The 25,336-nt window shown below is 47.6% G+C and overlaps 1 protein-coding gene across 2 annotated transcripts in view; it reads left to right on the top strand.

Annotated features, from left to right (window-relative positions):
- The first annotated feature begins 245 nt into the window (after positions 1 to 245).
- Positions 246 to 25,336, top strand: part of MAPK1 (mitogen-activated protein kinase 1) — a 229,030-nt gene continuing 203,939 nt past the window's right edge. Inside the window, exon 1 of one of the 2 annotated variants that reach the window (XM_063964781.1) lies at positions 246 to 620. In XM_063964781.1, the coding sequence (XP_063820851.1) occupies positions 490 to 620 (131 nt within the window). In that variant the 5' untranslated portion in view covers positions 246 to 489. The remainder of the gene's footprint in view (positions 621 to 25,336) is intronic. The other variant, XM_063964780.1, reaches the window with a different exon arrangement.

The following is a 25,336-nucleotide window of genomic DNA, read 5'->3' as shown; positions in this document are numbered from 1 at the left end:
TAATAGAAATTAACATAATAGCATTTGATGTTAGTGAGAGTGACTTAAATGTTCTTTTTATGTACATATTGGATATTGATGCAGAACTGAATTACGCGTATTACAACCGTATTAATGATGGGGAATGGATCCGTCTGGTACTGTCCATAAATTGTTTTTCCAATAAAGATTGTTATTAGAAAAAAAGAAAAGAAGAAAAAAAGAATCTCTACGCGTCCGCACCCACTGCAGCAAAGCGTGAGGAAGCCCCGCCTCCCGGACCCAGCCCATACGGCCCTCCCCTCACACACCCAGCGGGCGGGAAGGCGTCAGCCAGACAGCGCCTCACACAGCCACCGAGCTCACCCGAACGGGATCCTGCAAGCCTCGGCCGCCGCCTCCCACACACCACCAACCAGCAGGACAGCGACACCGCCGACAGCGAGCCAGGGAGAGAGAGACAGCCCTGCCGGGGACAGCGCCAGCAAATACTCTCCGTTGACAGCAAATATGGCGGCTGCGGCTGGGGCCTCGGCTAACCCCGGAGGGGGACCCGAGATGGTGCGGGGACAGGCGTTTGACGTGGGCCCGCGATACACCAACCTCTCCTACATCGGGGAGGGGGCCTATGGCATGGTGTGGTAAGTACGTAGTCCCGGATGTGCACCCCCCACCTCTCCCCGTTCCCCCCACCCTCCTGCTCCTGAGACTCCGGGGCGAGCTGGGAAGTGTCCGCACGGGGCTGGCAGCGACCTCTCCCCGGAGAACCCCCTCACTTTCCCTGCCCCCGGGCTATCACCCCCTCCCTGAGCACACAGCAGCGTTATACACGGGCATTGCTACGTACAGCGTCGTCTTCTCGTTACTCTGATGTTCTGTCATTCCCCAGGCAGCAGTAGCAGCCTGTCTCCACACGTCCCGGGCGCGCCGCCTTGCTGTTAGTGTGCCCGCAGGCGGGTAACGTTACCGGTGTGCAGCTGGGTATGACACAGGCAGGAGCTGCCCCTGTCTCCTGGTGTCAGCCCACCCCAGCTGCCTGCTGGACGTCAGGAAATGTTGTTTCTGCTCCCGTTGCAGATTGTGCTCCTAGTAGATCTCCCCCATTGCAGCACGAACATGCATTGCAGTGATTACTGAGTGAATGGCGACAAGCCAGGTTTTAATTGTTTCTTTCTATTTGGGGACACTAGCACTGGGGTTGTTCTCCAGCTAAGAAACATGATAACATAAATCCCATCGTTTACTATGAAATTGTTTTCTGGCAAGTATGTGAGGATCTATGGGAGTAATGCACATATTGTCATTTTAAAGCTGTTGTCTTTTGCCGAGTTGAAGCATCTAGGGAGAAAAGGAATGCACTAATGCAACATTGCAAAATGTCAGAGGTTTTTATATGATGGTAAAGCACTGTCAGGACTCTGTGTTGCTGTTATTCTTTTCCACCAGATTTCCACCTTGTGTTTTCTAGGGAAATGCATATGTATGGTTAACTATAGGGCACACCTTGTTTTGAAACACGATTTTATACTTCAGTAAAATTACTTCTTATTTGACTGCATCAAGTATTTTATCCATGTGCAAAATAGTATTTAGTTTATAAAGTACACTATTTTCAGACATGAGTCAGTAGCTGGCAAGGTCAATTAGTGAAATCATTTTACTAATTCTCAGTTATAATCCAATTAATCTGAGGTATTATGACTTGGTATGATTATTTTCTTTGCGGAAAATGTCTACTGGTCTATATAAAAGTGTAAATATAATTGTCTCTATGCCATTAGCAACTTGTTGTTTTTATTTTTCTAGTGTAAATTTAACCCTTGGTACAACATAGATGCTGGTATGACTAAAGGGCGAGAGAAGCTGTTTGACATATCAAAGGCTCTGTTACTTAGCTGAATAATATATGTAACTATTGATGTGTTTTTGCTTATCACTCTTCAGGAGGCTGCCATGTTAGGAGGGAAGTGCTTGTCTGTGAGCTTGTACGTTTGCTCAGCTGAAATGCACTGCATAGATTGGTGTATGTATGTCCAAGAACAGTTATGTCACAGGAGCCCTAATGATTAATCACTGCGTTTTCATCTGTGTTGGATAAAATTAGGATAATAAATTAAAGATCACTTCAATTTATTGGAGTGAATACTTATGTTAACAGCTGCAGTATGCTGGTTTAGCACTGGATTGTGTTATCTCGTGTTCTTAACTTATTTTTATTTTTTTGTGTGTTTTATAGTGGTCCTTAAAGGTGTTTCTTGGATAACTGCACTTTCTTTTGGTATCGTAATATTAATGCAAAACTCAACAAATTCTAACATCTAGGAGCCAAACCATCATACACAACCTATGAAAACTTCTGTAGAACAACACACGTGTCTCGAATGACCCTCAAGCTTCCCTACATACCATCATTCCCCTCAACATGTTCATCTCTGGAACCCAATTTAGAGTATACCACAGTGTGGTGCCCACCCATTTATAATATACCACAATGAAATGCCCAGTTTAATAGTATGCCACACCATAGTGCCCCCCTAACTCGTAATATTGCCACTGTGACTTCTTAATCCCAAAAGCATATAAACAAAGTGATCAGTGAATTGAAAAATATCCAATAAAAACAACCAAGGTGTGAATACATAATTGCTGATCAGACTACATAACAAATACAGAAAGCATGTCATACTCATTGGAGGTTTGTAATGCAGGTTTTTACTACACAGTCCAAATACTATGATCCATGTCACAACTGCCACAGTCCTGATTGCGACAAGAAGACAGAATGCTTGACACATAAGTTAAAATGTCAAAAAGGGGAACCATGTTTTATAGTTGCTTTGCAGCTTATAAGACTTGGTGGTCAATTCAATTCTGCGCGGGTTGAATAGTGCCAGGATTTAGTCGGAGAAGGGCAGATCTCACAGCCCAAACAGTGTTTTGTTGCTAGAACCGGCATTCTCCGACATAAGTGCCTGGTGCAGTGCTGTTTCCACCGCGCTAAGGGCAGAAATCGGCATCACGCCAGGACTTTTGTCATATTTCTGTTTGCCACCCGGAGGGGTGTACAATGAAATCCCCTCGTCGGGTATCATAGCGTACTCAACTTAATAGCTCCAGGAGCTAATTCCTGACGCTACTCAATCCGCACAGAATTGAATCGAGCACTTAGATATAGTAAATAGAAGTTGAGCTACTTGCCCAACTGTCTCTGGTGCTGGTGTCAGACATTCAGACAATTGTAGAGATGGCGAGTCATTTACTGCCATTGATTAGTCAGTTTTGTTATCCTATAATAAGTAGTGTCGGACAGCTGTAGTTAACTGCTCCACAATTCAAAGGAGAGAAAAGACAAAGTTGTCCCGTACCCCCCCCCCCCCCCCCCCCCCCCGCCTTAGGAGCACTCTTGTATTTATTATTTAGACAATCATGTAATTGATGAGATAATCAAAATATCCAAGTATGCATACTTGGATATTTTGATTATCTCATCTTCTTTTTATTTTACATAGTTAACTGCTCTTAACCACTTAACTGACAATTTTTCCCTTCAAAAGCATTAACAACATTGTTTTTTAAAATATATTTTATTTAATAAAGTTGAAAAAGTATTTTTTAAAATATGTAAACATTATATTATGTACATCTGCAGAACGGATCTCCTTGTCAAAAACGGGAGGACAGGGTGGGATGACGCAGTTGCATGAAATCTGACCATGTCAGTTAAGTGGTTGGGCTTGTGAATCTCTTAAGAAACCTGTTACGGAGATAGTAAGCCAATCGCTGGGGGACAAAAGGCTGAAGTCAATCTGCAGATAAGAGCTCTCTGAGGAGTTGCTGCCCGTGCGCAGCAGCTCCAATTTGCAGTCTGTGGACTGAGAATTACTGTACAGCCTTAGGGACATCATAGCAGGGCAGGGGAAGTTGTGAGGCTCCCCTGACTGAGCAACATTATCTCACCTCTCACCTACGGCTAGGCCAATCTGTGTCGTCCCCCATTCCCCCTCTAAATTGAATATTTTACTAAGGCTTACCAACATGTTTTGATGACTGTTCTGGTAATGGGGAAAGAGAAAACTGTGTATTAAAGGGCTGGGACTGTTTAAGAACTATACTTCTGCTCAAAGATTAATAAAGCGGCCTATTCAACTGTGTCGCTCGCTATCTGCTGCCTCTGAAGGAATGGGCTTCTGTCAGAGCTATTCAATTGTTGATCCAATAGAAGCCCATTAGCACCCGCAGTCAGCAAGGAACAATGTGGTAAAAAGTCTGTAGTTTGGGCGCCCAAACCTGAAGTTTGTACGCTCATTCTGTCTTTTAAGACTGGTTTAGCCTTGTATTAGACAGACATGCTTAATGAATAAATTAAAGAAAATATCTTGTAAGGTATATTGGACATGTTGGCCAGTTTAGTTGTTTTGGGCATCTAAAATCCCCGTCTGAACAGGACTTTTTGGACGCCAAACAATTATCACAATTCAATTGTGTGTGGGTGCCAATGCACATTGTGCATGTCGTACCCAAACAAACTGGGTTTAGCTGCCTAAAACTGCTAAACCCGGCCAAACTCCCTGCTTTGGTTGTCTAAACTACTGTGTGGATGCCCAAAGTGACAAGTTTCCACACGGTTTTTCTTTTTCTTGCACCTCGGGAGGCTGCGAGAAAAATTGTTATCCCCGTGGCTAAACGGTGCCGTGCTGGTAGCTGCAGGGTAAAACAGTTGACTTAGCCCCCATATGTTTGTTAATATAAGCATAGTTGTACATGCTTTTTAAAGTGTGCCAGCTCAGTGTTGCCATATTTCTTTTATTCACACACTTATATTAATGCATTATAATACTTTCCCTCTACTCACTTATGAGATAATGCTGAAATTGGGTGGTGCCACTGAAATAACAAGAATATAATTTGCTGTCGCTTTCATATAAATAAACACACAAACCTGGTCAACACCTGGCCCTTCCTTTAGTGATTTCACTGCTGTGTTTTGGAGGCTGTTGAATTGACTGTGACATAACTCAAGCAGTAGAAGGACTCTTGAACCAAATAATAGTCCTCCAATTTCAACAATTCTGTCCTTTGGTCTCCCTAATGTGAAGATGTGGATTTCAGCAGATAGTCTGGTGGAAATTTGAACAGATAGTTTGACAAAACATCAGAAAGTGGACTCTGAGGAAAATTACCTTTTTGAGAAACTTTTTTTTTTAAAATCTTTTTAATGAAAAGTATTCTGTAGTAAGCAAGCAGGGCCTGCAGCTGTGGGACAAAGGCCATTTGAACAATAAGTAGTATTTTGCCAGATGCTGCAGAAGAAAGTCTAGTGTTTAGATATATATCATTAAAAAAAGAAAAGCTGATGATGTTGTGGATGTTTATGATCTGTTTTAATTGCAGTATTTGTTACTTTGTAGAATGCCTTCTGCCAAAATATTTCAGATCTGTGGAATGAACTATCATGTCTCCACTAGTTTAGTCTTTCCTACAGTTTGTTAATTTCATGGCATGCTTTCCATCCAGTTACACACTACAGCTTTCTTTTGAAATTCTGTAATAATACTTTTCCTAATATTAAGGGGTATATTCAATTAAAGTCGGATCCGTTCCGACATGTATTTGTCGGAATGGATCCGACAACCCCTATTCAGTCCCATCTAAAATTTGACTTTTTCAAGTCTAATTTTAGACGGGACCCAGAGGAGGAGAGGGGGGGGGGCGAGCCGCGGGGGGACAGCCGGTGGCAGCCAGAGAAGATCGGCGCTGCAGCTGGATGTCACTCACCCGCCCGACCTCACGGCAGCTTCCACCCGGCTCAAGCAGTGTGCTGGAGCCGGGTGGAAGCTGCCGTGAGGTCGGGTGGGTGAGTGACATCCAGCTGCAGCGCTGATCTCCCATATGCCCGCCGACTGTGTCTCCCCCCCCCGGTCTCCCTGTCAGATTTGGCCCCGTTTTCGACATCAACACGTGGATCGGCAGCTATTCTGCCGATCCACGCGCTTTTTGACAAGTCTAATGCCTCGACTTGTCGAAAAGCTCTGAATAGGTCGAATCAGGATTCGACCTTAAAAAGTCGAAAACTGCCGTCTTAACAGACGGCAGTTTTTGACTGCAATTGAATATACCCCTAAGTGTGTGTTTAGATATACACATGTGACTGGTGTCAAATTCATGTGTGGGGTATTTTTTTAATGCTCAATTTTAGATGTAATGTGCGGTTTTGTGGAGAGGATTTGTCGCCAAGCTTCATTTAAACACCATGTCACCTAGTATGCACTGTGTATATAAACTGTACCAAAGTATACATTATTCAAGATTCTACTGATAAGCTATAAGTAAAGAGCATGTCCCCTAGGTTTTACCTGTGAGTGCCTACTCTTTCATAAGCGTGTTGGCGAGATCCAACTCGCCCAGCCTCTCCCCACCCTGAATCTTGCATAGAAACGTGATCACTGGTTTTTTTTTTTGAATGGGGAATTATTAAAGGCTGACCCTGTTGGATTGATTTCTGTGGCCATGGATTACATTAATGCTTACCTGGCTTCAGTGTAATAGTGTACCACTCTGGCACTCCTCCAGATCAATCTCATACAGTGTCCTGCACAGTAGACTGATCTTGACTGTCCTTAAGGAGAATAGGAAAAAGACACCCAACTGACTTTTCAAACAATTGAATACCCCCCCAAAGTCATACACTCTGGAAAAGATGATGGCTACAGCCCTGCACTGTAGAAAAAGCATCTTACAATGGGCTTGGTTCAATTCTGTGTGGATTGAATAGCACCGTGAATTAGCTGTTCAATTCAGCGCGCTGTCATGTCGGGGAAGGCTGGTTCACATGGGCTAAAACAGGGGCTTGGTGGTTTGCTGCGCTCGCCATAGGTAATAATCCCACTCTATGGGTGTTGTGGGAATAGTCCCTGTTAGTCGCCCTACTGACTATTGTGCTGTCAATCGGTCGGGATCCCGGCGTCTGTATAGTGAGACCGCCGGTCACATAAATACATCCTGTTTCTCTAATGTCCTAAGTGGATGCTGGGGACTCCGTAAGGACCATGGGGATTAGCGGCTCCGCAGGAGACTGGGCACAACTACAAAGAAAGCTTTAGACTACTGGTGTGCACTGGCTCCTCCCACTAAGACCCCCCTCCAGACCTCAGTTAGATTCTTGTGCCCGGCCGAGCTGGATGCACACTAGGGGCTCTCCTGAGCACCTAGAAAGAAAGTATATTTAGGTTTTTTATTTTCAGTGAGATCTGCTGGCAACAGACTCACTGCAGCGAGGGACTAAGGGGAGAAGAAGCGAACCTACCTAACAGGTGGTAGTTTGGGCTTCTTAGGCTACTGGACACCATTAGCTCCAGAGGGATCGACCGCAGGACCCGACCTTGGTGTTCGTTCCCGGAGCCGCGCCGCCGTCCCCCTTACAGAGCCAGAAGCACGAAGAAGGTCCGGAAAATCGGCGGCAGAAGACTTCAGTCTTCACCAAGGTAGCGCACAGCACTGCAGCTGTGCGCCATTGCTCCTCATGTACACCTCATACTTCGGTCACTGATGGGTGCAGGGCGCTGGGGGGGGGGGGGCGCCCTGAGGGCAATAGATAACACCTTGGCTGGCAAAATATACATCATATATAGTCCCAGAGGCTATATAGATGTAAAATTACCCCTGCCAGTATCACAGAAAAAGCGGGAGAAAGTCCGCTGAAAAGGGGGCGGGGCTTCTCCCTCAGCACACTGGCGCCATTTTTCCCTCACAGTTCCGCTGGAAGGAAGCTCCCTGGCTCTCCCCTGCAGTCTGAGAAAACTACAGAAGGGTAAAAAAGAGAGGGGGGGCACTAAATTTAGGCGCAGTATAGAGATATATATATATATAAAAAAAGCAGCTATAGGGAAAACACTCATTGATAGTGGGATCCCAGTGTTATATAGCGCTCTGGTGTGTGCTGGCATACTCTCTCTCTGTCTCCCCAAAGGGCTTTGTGGGGTCCTGTCCTCTGTCAGAGCATTCCCTGTGTGTTTGCGGTGTGTCGGTACGGCTGTGTCGACATGTTTGATGAGGAGGCTTATGTGGAGGCGGAGCAGATGCCTGTAAATGTGATGTCACCCCCTGCGGGGTCGACACCTGAGTGGATGGTGCTGTGGAAGGAATTACGTGATAGTGTCGACTCCTTACATAAAAGGTTTGACGACATACCTAATGTGGGACAGCCGGCTTCTCAGCCTGTGCCTGCCCAGGCGTCTCAAAAACCATCAGGGGCTCTAAAACGCCCGCTACCTCAGATGGTTGACACAGATGTCGACACGGATACTGACTCCAGTGTCGACGACGATGAGACTAATGTAACTTCCAGTAGGGCCACACGTTACATGATTGAGGCAATGAAAAATGTGTTGCACATTTCTGATGTTACCCCCGGTACCACAAAAAAGGGTATAATGTTTGGAGAGAAAAAACTACCAGTAGCTTTTCCTCCATCTGAAGAGTTAAATGAAGTGTGTGAAGAAGCGTGGGCTTCCCCTGATAAAAAGATGGTAATTTCTAAGAGGTTACTAATGGCGTACCCTTTCCCGCCAGAGGATAGATCACGCTGGGAAACATCCCCTAGGGTGGATAAAGCGCTCACACGCTTGTCGAAGAAGGTGGCACTACCGTCTCCGGATACGGCCGCCCTGAAGGAATCTGCTGATAGAAAGCAGGAGGCTATCCTGAAATCTATATATACACACACAGGTGTGATACTGAGACCGGCTATAGCTTCAGCCTGGATGTGCAGCGCTGCTGCTGCGTGGTCAGATTCCCTGTCAGAAAATATAGATACCTTAGACAGGGACACTATTTTGTTGAACGTAGAGCATATAAAAGACGCACTTTTATACATGAGGGATGCACAGAGGGATATTTGCCGGCTGGCATCCAAAATTAGTGCAATGTCCATTTCTGCCAGGAGAGGGTTGTGGACTCTGCAGTGGACAGGTGATGCAGATTCCAAACGACACATGGAAGTTCTGCCTTATAAGGGTGAGGAATTGTTCGGGGATGGTCTCTCGGACCTCGTTTCCACAGCAACAGCTGGGAAGTCTACATTTTTGCCCCATGTTCCCTCACAACCAAAGAAAGCACCGTATTATCAGGTACAGTCCTTTCGGCCCAATAGGGGCAAGCGGGTTAAAGGCGCGTCCTTTCTGCCCAGAGGCAGAGGTAGAGGGAAAAAGCTGCAGCATACAGCCAGTTCCCAGGAGCAGAAGTCCTCCCCCGCTTCCTCTAAGTCCACAGCATGACGCTGGGGCTCCACAGGCAGAGCCAGGTACGGTGGGGGCCCGTCAAGCATTTCAGCAAGCAGTGGGCTCGCTCACGGGTGGATCCCTGGATCTTTCAAATAGTATCTCAGGGGTACAAACTGGAATTCGAGACGTCTCCCCCCCCGCCGTTTCCTCATATCTGCATTGCCAACCACTCCCTCAGGCAGGGAGGCAGTGTTACAGGCAATTCAAAAGCTGTATTCACAACAAGTGATAGTAAAGGTGCCCCTACTTCAACAAGGAAGGGGTTACTATTCCACAATGTTTGTGGTACCGAAACCGGACGGTTCGGTGAGACCCATTTTAAATTTGAAATCCTTGAACACATATATCAAAAAATTCAAGTTCAAGATGGAATCGCTCAGGGCGGTTATTGCGAGCCTGGACGAGGGAGATTACATGGTATCGCTGGACATCAAGAATGCTTACCTACATGTCCCCATTTACCATCCTCACCAGGAGTACCTCAGGTTTGTGGTACAAGATTGTCATTACCAATTCCAGACGTTGCCGTTTGGTCTCTCCACGGCTCCGAGGATCTTTACCAAGGTAATGGCGGAAATGATGATACTCCTTCGAAGGAAGGGAGTTTTAATTATCCCGTACATGGACGATCTCCTGATAAAGGCGAGGTCCAGGGAACAGTTATTGGTAGGGGTAGCACTATCTCGGGAAGTGCTGCAACAGCACGGCTGGATTCTAAACATTCCAAAGTCACAGCTGGTCCCTACGACACGCCTGCTGTTCCTAGGGATGGTTCTGGACACAGAACAGAGAAGAGTGTTTCTCCCGGAGGAGAAGGCCAAGGAGCTGTCATCTCTAGTCAGAGGCCTCCTAAAACCAAAACAGGTGTCGGTGCATCACTGCACGCGGATCCTGGGAAAAATGGTAGCTTCCTACGAAGCGATTCCATTCGGCAGGTTTCATGCAAAAACCTTTCAGTGGGACCTGTTGGACAAGTGGTCCGGATCGCATCTTCAGATGCATCGTCTGATAACCCTGTCTCCAAGGACAAGGGTGTCTCTGCTGTGGTGGCTGCAGAGTGCTCATCTTCAAGAGGGCCGCAGATTCGGCATACAGGACTGGGTCCTGGTGACCACGGATGCCAGCCTTCGAGGCTGGGGGAGCAGTCACACAGGGAAGAAACTTCCAAGGACTATGGTCAAGTCAGGAGACTTCCCTGCACATAAATATTCTGGAACTAAGGGCCATTTACAATGCCCTAAGTCAGGCAAAACCCCTGCTTCAAAACCAGCCGGTACTGATCCAGTCAGACAACATCACGGCAGTCGCCCATGTAAATCGACAGGGCGGCACGAGAAGCAGGACGGCGATGGCAGAAGCCCCAAGGATTCTCCGATGGGCGGAAAATCACGTGTTAGCTAGAGATGAGCGGATTCGGTTTTACTCGGTTTTACTCGGTTCTCAAAACCGAATCTTATTGGCTATCCAAAACACGTGACATCCGTGAGCCAATTAGATGCCGTTTTGAGAACCGAGTAAAACCGAGTAAAACCGAACCCGCTCATCTCTAGTGTTAGCACTGTCAGCAGTGTTCATTCCGGGAGTGGACAACTGGGAAGCAGACTTCCTCAGCAGGCACGACCTCCACCCGGGAGAGTGGGGACTTCATCCAGAAGTCTTTCAAATGATTGTAAACCAGTGGGAAAAACCACAGGTGGACATGATGGCGTCCCGCCTAAACAAAAAGCTAGAAAAATATTGCGCCAGGTCGAGAGACCCGCAGGCGATAGCTGTGGACGCTCTGGTAACACCGTGGGTGTACCGATCGGTTTATGTGTTCCCTCCTCTTCCTCTCATACCAAAGGTACTAAGGATAATAAGGAGAAGAGGAGTAAGAACTATACTCATTGTTCCGGATTGGCCAAGAAGAGCGTGGTATCTGGAACTTCAAGAAATGATGTCAGAGGACCCATGGCCTCTACTGCTCAGACAGGACCTGCTGCAGCAGGGGCCCTGTCTGTTCCAAGACTTACCGCGGCTGCGTTTGACGGCATGGCGGTTGAACACCGGATCCTGAAGGAAAAGGGCATTCCGGAGGAAGTCATTCCTACGCTGATAAAAGCTAGGAAAGAAGTAACCGCGAACCATTATCACCGCATATGGCGAAAATATGTTGCGTGGTGTGAGGCCAGGAAGGCCCCAACGGAAGAATTTCAGCTGGGCCGGTTCCTGCACTTCCTACAGTCAGGGGTGACTATGGGCCTTAAATTGGGTTCCATTAAGGTCCAGAGTTGGGCTTTATCGATTTTCTTCCAGAGAGAATTGGCTTCACTACCTGAAGTTCAGACTTTTGTTAAGGGAGTGCTGCATATTCAGCCCCCTTTTGTGCCTCCAGTGGCACCTTGGGATCTCAACGTGGTGTTGGATTTCCTAAAGTCACATTGGTTTGAGCCACTGAAAACCGTGGATTTAAAATATCTCACGTGGAAAGTGGTCATGTTGTTGGCCTTGGCTTCGGCCAGGCGTGTTTCAGCATTGGCGGCTTTGTCATGTAAAAGCCCTTATCTGATTTTCCATATGGATAGGGCAGAATTGAGGACTCGTCCCCAGTTTCTCCCCAAAGTGGTATCGGCTTTTCATCTGAACCAACCTATCGTGGTGCCTGCGGCTACAAATGACTTGGAGGCTTCCAAGTTGTTGGATGTAGTCAGGGCCCTAAAAATTTATGTTTCCAGGACAGCTGGAGTCAGAAAGACTGACTCGCTCTTTATCCTGTATGCGCCCAACAAGTTGGGTGCACCTGCTTCTAAGCAGACTATTGCTCGCTAGATCTGTAGCACGATTCAGCTTGCACATTCTGCGGCTGGACTGCCGCATCCTAAATAAGTAAAAGCCCATTCCACGAGGAAAGTGGGCTCTTCTTGGGCGGCTGCCCGAGGGGTCTCGGCTCTTCAACTTTGCCGAGCTGCTACTTGGTCAGGGGCAAACACGTTTGCTAAATTCTACAAATTTGATACCCTGGCGGACCTTGAGTTCTCTCATTCGGTGCTGCAGAGTCATCCGCACTCTCCCACCCGTTTGGGAGCTTTGGTATAATCCCCATGGTCCTTACGGAGTCCCCAGCATCCACTTAGGACGTTAGAGAAAATAAGAATTTACTCACCGGTAATTCTTTTTCTCATAGTCCGTAGTGGATGCTGGGCGCCCATCCCAAGTGCGGATTGTCTGCAATACTTGTATATAGTTATTGCTTAACTAAAAGGTTATTGTTGAGCTATCTGTTGAGAGGCTCAGTTGTTATCATGCTGTTAACTGGGTATTGTATCACGAGTTATACGGTGTGATTGGTGTGGCTGGTATGAGTCTTACCCGGGATTCAAAATCCTTCCTAATTGTGTCAGCTCTTCCGGGCACAGTATCCTAACTGAGGTCTGGAGGGGGGGTCTTAGTGGGAGGAGCCAGTGCACACCAGTAGTCTAAAGTTCTTTGTAGTTGTGCCCAGTCTCCTGCGGAGCCGCTAATCCCCATGGTCCTTACGGAGTCCCCAGCATCCACTACGGACTATGAGAAATAGAATTACCGGTGAGTAAATTCTTATTTTTGACTGTATGAGGTTGCCATAGTGTAGTCAAATAATGCAATTTAGTATGGTGTTTCATTTGGTCTTTACTACCCAATGCCTTGAAAGACTATTACCATTGTTTAATAATATAATTCCATGCTCCTCTTCTGCTTAGGAATACCCATTAAAATGTTAAGAGTAAATTTTGTAGACCAATGTACTGATTTTAGGTACTTTGCGCATGCAAGGACCTGTTCTGCGTGTGTGCGAATGCGTTCTACAGCATAGGACACAGACCGACTGCAGACTGTCAGTGACAGTCTGCTACCGTCTGGAGGTCATTAGGGGGTGGGGAGAGGTTGGTGAACTCCGTTGTAGGGCGGAGATTTGCCGGCTTCTGCATTGGGAGACTTGCATGGCACCATGGGTGCTATTAGTCGCCTGATGGTGAGCTATGTGCTTATAATAGACGTCTCCTTCTGCATCACCATACAGCGCCATCACTGCTGCTTCTAAGGAAGTGATCGCACCTCCAACTACATCTGAATTAAACCTTATGGGCACTCCTGAATAGTGCTAAATTAATCAAACCAAAATTGATCATTTCACAAATCCACGCTTAGATTAAACTGGATCCTGTTGGGAATACGGTGCCAGTGGAGGGACACGCATAACTTTGTTACAAAATCAAATCATAACTTTCTCGTAAAATAACACCATTTTCTCTAATGTCCTAGAGGATGCTGGGACTCCGTAAGGACCATGGGGATAGACGGGCTCCGCAGGAGACATGGGCACTTTAAGAAAGACTTTGGATCTGGGTGTGCACTGGCTCCTCCCTCTGCCCCTCCTCCAGACCTCAGTTTGATACTGTGCCCAGAGGAGATGGGTGCACTTCAGGGAGCTCTCCTGAGCTTCCTGATAGAAAGTATATTTGTTAGGTTTTTTATTTTCAGGGAGCCTGCTGGCAACAGACTCCCTGCATCGAGGGACTGAGGGGAGAGAAGCAGACCTACTTCTGTGAGTTTCAAGGCTCTGCTTCTTAGGCTACTGGACACCATTAGCTCCAGAGGGAGTCAGAACACAGGTCTCACCCTGGAGTTCGTCCCGGAGCCGCGCCGCCGTCGTCCTCACAGAGCCGGAAGATAGAAGCCGGGTGAGTATGAGAAGAAAAAGAAGACTTCAGAGGCGGCAGAAGACTTCATGATCTTCACTGAGGTAACGCACAGCAGTGCAGCTGTGCGCCGTTGCTCCCACACACCTCACACACGGCAGTCACTGTAAGGGCGCAGGGGGGGGCGCCCTGGGCAGCAATATAAACCTAATTTCTGGCAAAAGAGATAGAGAGATAGATATATATATATATATATATATATATATATATATATATATATATATATAGATATATATATATAAAACTAGGCACTGTATATATAAAGAGCCCCCGCCAGTTTTTATTATATTTAAGCGGGACAGAAGCCCGCCGCCGAGGGGATGGGGCTTCTCCCTCAGCACTCACCAGCGCCATTTTCTCCACAGCACAGCTGAGAGGAAGCTCCCCGGACTTTCCCCTGCTTATCCACGGTGAAAGGGGGTTTCAGAGAAGAGGGGGGCATAATTGGCAGCAAATAATAGTATTACAGCGCTACTGGGTAAACACATTGTGTGTTTTTCCTGGGGTATTAGCGCTTGGTGTGTGCTGGCATACTCTCTCTCTGTCTCTCCAAAGGGCCTTGTGGGGGAACTGTCTTCAGATAAGAGGATTCCCTGAGTGCGTGGTGTCGGTACGTGTGTGTCGACATGTCTGAGGTAAAAGGCTCTTCTAAGGAGGAGATGGAGCAAATGTGTGTGTGGTGTCTCCGTCGACAACGCCGACACCTGACTGGATATGTGGAATTAAGTGCTGAGGTAAATTTATTGCACAAAAGATTAGAGAACAGACAGGGAATCTACCCATGTCTGTCCCTATGTCGCAGGGACCTTCAGAGTCTCAAAACGCCCACTATCCAAAATAATACACTGATACCGACACGGAGTCTGACTCCAGTGTCGACTACGATGATGCAAAGTTACAGCCAAAACTGGCAGAAAAGTATTCAATATATGATTATTGTAATAAAAGATGTTTTGCATATCACTGATGACCCATCTGTCCCTGACACGAGGGTACACATGTTTAAGGGGAAGAAAGCTGAGATAACATTTCCCCCCTCTCATGAACCAAATGAATTGTGTGAAAAAGAGCGGGAATCTCCAGACAAGAAACTGCAGTTTCCCAAAAGAATTCTCATGGCGTATCCTTTCCCTGCTAGGGCCAGGATACGATGGGAATCCTCCCCTAAGGTGGACAAGGCGTTGACACGTTTACCCAAAAGGTAGCGCTGACATACCAAGATACGGCTACCCTCAGGGATCCTGCAGATAGCATGCAGAAAAGTACTTTGAAGTCCATTTACACACATTCTGGTACACTACTCAGACCGGCGATTGTGTCGGCAGGGGTTTATAGCGCTGTAGCAGCGTGGACAGATACCTTATCAGCGGAGATTGAAACTCTAGATAAGGATACCATGTTATTGACCCTAGGATATATAAAAGATGCTGTCTTATATATGACATGCTCAAAGAGACATTGGTCTACTGGGTTCTAGAGTCAACGCTATGTCGATTTCTGCTAGACGTGTCCTGTGGAACATGCAATGGACAGGTGATGCCGACTAAAAGAGGCATATGGAGGTTTTACCTTACAAGGGTGAGGAATTGGGTGGAGAAGGGCTCTCGGACCTGGTCTCCACAGCTATACCTGGTAAATCTGATCTTTTGCCTTATATTCCCTCACAGCCTAAGAAAGCACGACATTATCAAATGCAGTCCTTTCGGTCGCAGAAAAACAAGAAAGTACGAGGAGCGTCCTTTTACTTACCAGAGGTAAGGGCGCAGGGCACAGCTAGTTCCCAGGAACAGAAGTCCTCCCCGGCCTCCACTGCATGACGCTGGTGCTCCGCTAAGGGAGTCCGCCCCAGTGGGAACACGTCTTCGACTCTTCAGCCACATCTGAGTTCACTCACAGGTGGATCCCTGGGCAATAGAAATTGTTTCTCAGGGTTACAAGCTGGAATTCAAAGAGGTGCCTCCTAGCCGGTTTTCCTTATCGGCCCTACCGGCTTCTCCCCCCAGAAAGAATATTAAATACATTTCACACATTGTATCTCCAACAGATGGTGCTCAAGGTTCCCCTCCTTCAACAAGGAAGGGGATATTACTCAACCTTGGCTGTAGTCCCGAAACCGGACGGTTCGGTCAGACCTATTTTAAAATTAAAATCTCTGAACCTATACTTGAAAAGGTTCAAATTCTAGGTGGAATCGCTCAGAGCGATCATCGCCAGCCTGAAAGGGGGGGATTTTATGGTGTATCTAGACATAAAGGCTGCATACCTTCATGTTCCCATTTATCCACCCCATCAGGCGTACCTGAGAATTACGGTACAGTATTGTCATTACCAATTTCAGGGTAATTGACGGAAATGATGGTGCTCCTACGCAAGCAAGGAGTCACAATTATCTCATACTTGGACGATCTAATAAGGGCGAGATCAAAAGAGCAGTTGTTGAACAGCGTGTCACTTTCACTGAAGGTGTTACAGAAACACGGCTGGATTCTCAATATCCCGAAGTCACTGTTGGTTCCTACGACTCGTCTGACCTTGGGCATGATTCTGGATACAGACCAGAAAAGGGTTTTTCTTCCGATAGAAAAAGCTCAGGAACTCATGACTCTAGTCAAGAACCTGTTGAAGCCAAAAACAAGTGTCAGTGCATCATTGCACTCAAGTCCTGGGAAAAATGATGGCAACGTACGAAGCCATTCCCTTCGGCAGGTTCCATGCAAGGACTTTCCAATGGGACCTATTGGACAAATGGTCCGGGTCACATCTGCAAATGCATCAGCGGATCACCCTGTCCCCCAGGGCCAGGGTATCTCTCCTGTGGTCGCTGCAGAGTGCTCACCTTCTAGAGGGCCGCAGGTTCGGCATTCAGGATCGGATCCTGGAGACCACGGACGCGAGCCTCCGAGGTTGGGGAGCAGTCACAAAGGGAAGAAATTTCCAAGGCCTTTGGTCAAGTCAAGAGACTTGTCTTCACATCAACATCCTGGAACTAAGGGCCATATACAACGCCCTACGTCAAGCGGAGACCTTACTTCGCGACCGACCAGTTCTGATCCAGTCAGACAACGTCACCGCAGTAGCTCATGTAAACCGCCAGGGCGGCACAAGGAGCTGAGTGGCGATGGCGGAAGCCACCAGAATTCTTCGCTGGGCAGAGAATCGTGTAAGCGCACTGTCAGCAGTGTCCATTCCGGGAGTGGACAACTGGGAAGCAGACTTCCTCAGCAGACACAACCTGCATCCGGGAGAGTGGGGACTTCATCAGGAAGTCTTTGCACAGATTGCAAGTCGGTGGGGACTGCCCCAAATAGACATGATGGCGTCCCGTCTCAACAAAAAGCTACAAAGGTATTGCGCCAGGTCAAGAGATCCTCAGGCGGTAGCTGTGGATGCCCTAGTGACACCGTGGGTGTTCCAGTCTGTCTATGTATTCCCTCCTCTTCCTCTCATACCCAAGGTGTTGAGAATAATAAGACAAAGAGGAGTGAGAACAATAATCATTGTTCCGGATTGGCCACGAAGGGCCTGGTATCCTGATCTGCAGGAAATGCTCACAGAAGATCCGTGGCCTCTTCCTCTAAGACAGGACCTGTTGCAACAGGGTCCCTGTCTGTTCCAAGACTTACCGTGGCTGCGTTTGACGGCATGGCGGTTGAACGCCGGATCCTAGCGGAAAAAGGTATTCCGGATGAGGTCATTCCTACGCTAATAATGGCTAGGAAGGAAGTGACATCTAAACATTATCACCGAATATGGCGAAAATGTGTTTCTTGGTGTGAGGCCAGGAATGCTCCTACGGAAGAATTCCATCTAGGCCGTTTTCTTCACTTCCTACAAACTGGAGTGAATTTGGACCTAAAATTAGGTTCCATTAAAGTTCAGATTTCGGCCTTATCCATTTTCTTTCAAAAGGAATTGGCCTCTCTACCTGAAGTACAGACTTTTGTGAAGGGAGTACTGCATATTCAGCCTCCTTTTGTACCTCCGGTGGCGCCTTGGGACCTTAACGTGGTGTTAAGTTTCCTTAAGTCACATTGGTTTGAACCACTTAGAACAGTGGAGTTGAAATATCTCATTTGGAAGGTGGTCATGTTGTTAGCATTGGCTTCGGCTAGGCGAGTTTCGTAATTAGCGGCTTTATCACATAAAAGCCCCTTACTGGTTTTCCATATGGATAGAGCGGAATTGCGGACCCGTCCTCAATTCCTACCTAAGGTGTAGTGTTCACTCTAGGCTGTTTTAGCAGGGCACCGCGCCCTGCCCGTTTTTTAACAGGCAAAACACGCCCTGCCCCTTTTGCGGCGCCCTGCTAGAACAGCCGCCCGCTCCCTGCCCTCCCGGCGTGTATAGATGCCGCGCGCATGCGCGCGGCATCCATTCACGCATTGGGAGAGGGCTGGGGGAAGCCCAGCACCGACGGAGGTGCTGGGCACGCCCCCAACAGTGACGTCGGCGGCCACAGACGCTCTCTATAGTAGCGTCTGTGGGCCGCACCGCCCCCTAAAATGACGGAGGCGTGGCCACGCCCCCTAATTTGCGTGGCCGCGTCTCCATTTCGGATGCGTGCGCGACTTCGCCGCGCACGCACTTGTGCCCCCCTGAGTCCGGCGCCCTGCCCCTTTTCACTCCTAGAGTGAACACTAAAGGTGGTCTCATCCTTTCATATGAACCAACCTATTGTCGTGCCTGTGGCTACACGTGACTTGGAGGATTCCGAGTCCCTTGATGTGGTCAGGGCTTTGAAAATTGACGTGGCCAGAACGGCTAGGATCAGAAAAACAGAAGCACTGTTTGTCCTGTATGCAGCCAACAAGGTCGGCGGCCCTGCTTCAAAGCACGCTATTGCTCGCTGGATCTGTAACACGATTCAGCAGGCGCATTCTACGGCAGGATTGCCGTTGCCAAAATCGGTTAAGGCCCATTCCACTAGGAAGGTGGGCTCATCTTGGGCGGCTGCCCGAGGGGTCTCTGCACTACAGCTGTGCCGAGCTGCTACTTGGTCGGGGTCAAACACCTTTGCAAAGTTCTATAAGTTTGATACCCTGGCTGAGACGGACCTCCTGTTTGCTCAATCGGTGCTGCTGAGTCATCCGCACTCTCCCGCCCGTTTGGGAGCTTTGGTATAATCCCCATGGTCCTTACGGAGTCCCAGCATCCTCTAGGACGTTAAGAGAAAATAAGATTTTAAACCTACCGGTAAATCTTTTTCTCGTAGTCCGTAGAGAATGCTGGGCGCCCGTCCCAAGTGCTGACTTCTTCTGCAAGACTTGTATATAGTTTTGCTTACATAAGGGTTATGTTATAGTTTTCATCGGTCTGGGACTGATGCTATGTTTTCATACTGTTAACTGGTTCGTATATAACACAAGTTATACGGTGTGAATGGTGTGGGCTGGTGTGAATCTTGCCCTTGGATTAACAAAAATCGTTTCCTCGTACTGTCAGTCTCCTCTGGGCACAGTTTCTCTAACTGAGGTCTGGAGGAGGGGCATAGAGGGAGGAGCCAGTGCACACCCAGATCCAAAGTCTTTCTTAAAGTGCCCATGTCTCCTGCGGAGCCAGTCTATCCCCATGGTCCTTACGGAGTCCCAGCATCCTCTAGGACTACGAGAAAAAGATTTACCGGTAGGTTTAAAATCTTATTTTCCATAGTATATTGAGAATCAAGTGATTCCAAACGAAACTGTTTGATAGTAAAATGAAAAAATTTGTATTGCATAACATATGCTCCCACCCCACAATTTTGTACCATTTGCAGAGAGCATAAAACCTACAGTGTAGCAGTTGAGTTATTTTTTGTCACATCCTTTTTCATAACGTTGTTCTAAGGGGCCCTACACATTTCCCGATGCGCCGCCGAGGTGCCCGACGGCCGATGCGGCCGACGAGCGACCCGGCGGGAGGGGGGGCAGTGACGGGGGGAGTGAAGTGTCTTCACTCCCCCCGTCACGCGGCTGCATTGAAGTGCAGGCAAATATGGACGAGATCGTCCATATTGGCCTGCATGCACAGCCGACGGGAGACCAGCGATGAACGAGCGTGGGGACGCACATCGTTCATCGCTGGAGTCTCCACACTGAAAGATATGAACGAGTTCTCGTTCATATCTTTCAGAAAATCGGCCAGTGTGTAGGGCCTATAAGTACAAAGTTAGACAGAAATGGAATGTTGTGAATATAGAGATTTATACTGCTTATTGGTCAAGTATGCATCTTTTACAATTAGTGTAGTACATCATTTTTTTTCCACGTGCTGTTTTTCTCTAAGATTTGTGCCCTCTATCAGCAAAAGCTTCTGATTTAATGGAAGTCTTAATATGTTTGCAGGTTACTTATGTTTACTTTTTGTCAGTGTTTTCTTGTTAAGTACATGTTGCAGTAGATAATAGAGCACGAATGTGTGACGGAATCAACCACTAACATTCTTTAACTACTTAACTATTTTTCCCTTGAAAACCATTCATATACTTTTTTGAACTTTTTATTAATATAGTTTAAAAAGTGTTTTTTTTATTTATTTAATTATGCACATCTGCAGAACAGATCTTCTTGCCAAAAAAATGGGGGACACGGGCTGCTGCGGTTGCATGTGGTCTGATCATGTCAGTTTAGAGGTTAATAGCCTAGCATGTAAGAAAATAAATATATATATATATATATATATATATATATATATATATATATATATATATTTCTCTATCGTCCTAGTGGATGCTGGGGTTCCTGAAAGGACCATGGGGAATAGCGGCTCCGCAGGAGACAGGGCACAAAAAGTAAAGCTTTTTCCGATCAGGTGGTGTGCACTGGCTCCTCCCCCTATGACCCTCCTCCAGACTCCAGTTAGATTTTTGTGCCCGGCCGAGAAGGGTGCAATCTAGGTGGCTCTCCTAAAGAGCTGCTTAGAAAAAGTTTAGCTAGGTTTTTTATTTTACAGTGATTCCTGCTGGCAACAGGATCACTGCAGCGAGGGACTGAGGGGAGAAGGAGTCAACTCACCTGCGTGCAGGATGGATTGGCTTCTTGGCTACTGGACATCAAGCTCCAGAGGGACGATCACGGGTACAGCCTGGATGGTCACCGGAGCCACGCCGCCGGCCCCCTTGCAGATGCTGAAGACAGAAGAGGTCCAGAATCGGCGGCTGAAGACTCCTGTAGTCTTCAAAAGGTAGCGCACAGCACTGCAGCTGTGCGCCATTTTCCTCTCAGCACACTTCACACGGCAGTCACTGAGGGTGCAGGGCGCTGGGAGGGGGGCGCCCTGGGAGGCAAAATGATTACCTATAAAGGCTAAAAATACCTCACATATAGCCCTAGAGGCTATATGGAGATATTTAACCCCTGCCTGATTTCTCTAAATAGCGGGAGACGAGCCCGCCAGAAAAGGGGCGGGGCCTATCTCCTCAGCACACGGCGCCATTTCCTCTCACAGTTCCGCTGGTCAGGACGGCTCCCAAGTCTCTCCCCTGCACTGCACTACAGAAACAGGGTAAAACAGAGAGGGGGGGGCACATTTATGGCGATAATTTGATATAACAAAGCAGCTATAAGGGAGCACTTATTATAAGGCTATCCCTGATATATATATATAGCGCTTTTGGTGTGTGCTGGCAAACTCTCCCTCTGTCTCCCCAAAGGGCTAGTGGGTCCTGTCTTCGTTAGGAGCATTCCCTGTGTGTCTGCTGTGTGTCGGTACGTGTGTGTCGACATGTATGAGGACGATATTGGTGTGGAGGCGGAGCAATTGCCAAATATGAGGATGTCACCCCCTAGGGAGTCGACACCGGAATGGATGCCTTTATTTATGGAACTACGGGATAGTGTCAACACGCTAAAGCAGTCGTTTGATGACATGAGGCGGCCGGACAATCAATTAGTGCCTGTCCAGGCGACTCAAACACCGTCAGGGGCTGTGAAACGCCCTTTGCCTCAGTCGGTCGACACAGACCCAGACACAGGCGATGACTCCAGTGGTGACGGTGACGAATCAACCGTATTTTCCAGTAGGGCCACACGTTATATGATTTTGGCAATGAAGGAGGCGTTACATTTAGCTGATACTACAGGTACCACTAAACAGGGTATTATGTGGGGTATGAAAAAACTACCTATAGTTTTTCCTGAATCAGAAGAATTAAATGACGTGTGTAATGAAGCGTGGGTTGCCCCTGATAAAAAACTGATAATTTCAAAGAAATTATTGGCATTATACCCTTTCCCGCCAGAGGTTAGGGAGCGCTGGGAAACACCTCCTAGGGTGGACAAGGCGCTAACACGCTTATCAAAACAAGTGGCGTTACCCTCTCCTGAGACGGCCGCACTTAAAGATCCATCAGATAGGAGGATGGAAAATATCCAAAAAAGTATATACACACATGCAGGTGTTATACTACGACCAGCTGTAGCGACTGCCTGGATGGGCAGTGCTGGGGTAGTTTGGTCAGAGTCCCTGATTGAAAATATTGATACCCTGGACAGGGACAATATTTTACTGTCGTTAGAACAAATAAAGGATGCATTTCTTTATATGCGTGATGCACAGAGGGATATCTGCACACTGGCATCACGGGTAAGTGCTATGTCCATTTCGGCCAGAAGAGCTTTATGGACGCGACAGTGGTCAGGTGATGCGGATTCAAAACGGCATATGGAAGTTTTGCCGTATAAAGGGGAGGAGTTATTTGGAGTCGGTCTATCAGATTTGGTGGCCACGGCTACAGCCGGGAAATCCACCTTTCTACCTCAAGTCACTCCCCCACAGAAAAAGGCACCGACTTTTCAACCGCAGCCCTTTCGTTCCTTTAAAAATAAGAGAGCAAAGGGCTATTCATATCTGCCACGAGGCAAAGGTCGAGGGAAGAGACAGCAACACGCAGCTCCTTCCCAGGAACAGAAGCCCTCCCCGGCTTCTACAAAAGCCTCAGCATGACGCTGGGGCTTCTCAAGCGGACTCGGGGATGGTGGGCGGTCGTCTCAAAAATTACAGCGCGCAGTGGGCTCACTCGCAGGTAGATCCCTGGATCCTGCAGATAATATCTCAAGGGTACAGGTTGGAATTAGAGACGGATCCACCTCGCCGTTTCCTGAAGTCTGCTTTACCAACGTCCCCCTCCGAAAGGGAGACGGTTTTGGAAGCCATTCACAAGCTGTACTCTCAGCAGGTGATAGTCAAGGTACCTCTTCTACAACAAGGGATGGGGTATTATTCCACTCTTTTTGTGGTACCGAAGCCGGATGGCTCGGTAAGGCCTATTCTAAATCTGAAGTCCTTGAACCTGTACATAAAGAAGTTCAAGTTCAAAATGGAGTCACTCAGAGCAGTGATAGCGAACCTGGAAGAGGGGGACTTTATGGTATCCTTGGACATCAAGGATGCGTATCTCCACGTTCCAATTTACCCCTCACACCAGGGGTACCTCAGGTTCGTTGTACAAAACTGTCACTATCAGTTTCAGACGCTGCCGTTCGGATTGTCCACGGCACCTCGGATCTTTACAAAGGTAATGGCCGAGATGATGATTCTTCTTCGAAGAAAAGGCGTATTAATTATCCCATACTTGGACGATCTCCTAATAAGGGCGAGGTCCAGAGAACAGCTAGAGATGGGATTAGCACTGTCTCAAGAAGTGCTAAAACAGCACGGGTGGATTCTGAATATTCCAAAATCCCAGTTAATGCCGACAACTCGTCTGCTGTTCCTAGGGATGATTCTGGACACGGTTCAGAAAAAGGTTTTTCTCCCGGAGGAAAAAGCCAAGGAGTTATCCGAGCTTGTCAGGAACCTCCTAAAACCAGGAAAGGTGTCTGTACATCAATGCACAAGAGTCCTGGGAAAAATGGTGGCTTCTTACGAAGCAATTCCATTCGGCAGATTCCACGCAAGAATTTTCCAAAGGGATCTGTTGGACAAATGGTCAGGGTCGCATCTTCAGATGCACCTACGGATAACCCTGTCTCCAAGGACAAGGGTGTCTCTTCTGTGGTGGTTGCAGAGTCCTCATCTATTGGAGGGCCGCAGATTCGGCATACAGGATTGGATCCTGGTGACCACGGACGCCAGCCTGAGAGGCTGGGGAGCAGTCACACAAGGAAGAAACTTCCAGGGAGTATGGACGAGCCTGGAAACGTCTCTTCACATAAACATTCTGGAACTAAGAGCAATATACAATGCTCTAAGCCAGGCAGAACCTCTGCTTCAGGGAAAACCGGTGTTGATCCAGTCGGACAACATCACGGCAGTCGCCCATGTGAACAGACAGGGCGGCACAAGAAGCAGGAGTGCAATGGCAGAAGCTGCAAGGATTCTTCGCTGGGCAGAGAATCATGTGATAGCGCTATCAGCAGTGTTCATCCCGGGAGTGGACAACTGGGAAGCAGACTTCCTCAGCAGACACGATCTTCACCCGGGAGAGTGGGGACTTCATCCAGAAGTCTTCCACATGCTGGTAACCCGTTGGGAAAGACCAATGGTGGACATGATGGCGTCTCGCCTCAACAAAAAACTGGACAGGTATTGCGCCAGGTCAAGAGATCCGCAGGCAATAGCTGTGGACGCGCTGGTAACGCCTTGGGTGTACCAGTCGGTGTATGTGTTTCCTCCTCTGCCTCTCATACCAAAAGTATTGAGAATTATACGGCAAAGAGGCGTAAGAACGATACTAGTGGTTCCGGATTGGCCAAGAAGGACTTGGTACCCGGAACTTCAAGAGATGATCACGGAAGATCCGTGGCCTCTACCTCCTAAGGAGGGACTTGCTTCAGCAGGGTCCCTGTCTGTTTCAAGACTTACCGCGGCTGCGTTTGACGGCATGGCGGTTGAACGCCGGATCCTAATGGAAAAAGGCATGCCGGAAGAAGTCATTCCTACTTTGATTAAAGCAAGGAAAGAAGTAACCGTGCAACATTATCACCGAATTTGGCGAAAATATGTTGCGTGGTGCGAAGATCGGAGTGCTCCGACGGAGGAATTTCAACTGGGTCGATTCCTACATTTCCTGCAATCAGGATTGTCTATGGGTCTCAAATTGGGATCTATTAAGGTTCAAATTTCGGCCCTGTCGATTTTCTTTCAAAAAGAATTGGCTTCAGTCCCTGAAGTCCAGACCTTTGTGAAGGGAGTGCTGCATATACAGCCTCCTGTGGTGCCTCCAGTGGCACCGTGGGATCTCAATGTAGTTTTGGATTTTCTAAAATCTCATTGGTTTGAACCACTAAATAAGGTGGATTTGAAATATCTCACTTGGAAAGTGACCATGCTTCTAGCCCTGGCTTCTGCCTGGAGAGTGTCAGAATTGGCAGCTTTATCTTACAAAAGCCCATATCTGATTTTCCATTCGGACAGGGCAGAACTGCGGACTCGTCCGCATTTTCT

Source organism: Pseudophryne corroboree, chromosome 1 (genome assembly GCF_028390025.1).
Source record: "Pseudophryne corroboree isolate aPseCor3 chromosome 1, aPseCor3.hap2, whole genome shotgun sequence".
NCBI classification, from domain to species: Eukaryota; Metazoa; Chordata; class Amphibia; order Anura; family Myobatrachidae; genus Pseudophryne; species Pseudophryne corroboree.
This window is presented reverse-complemented; position numbering and strand designations above follow the sequence as displayed.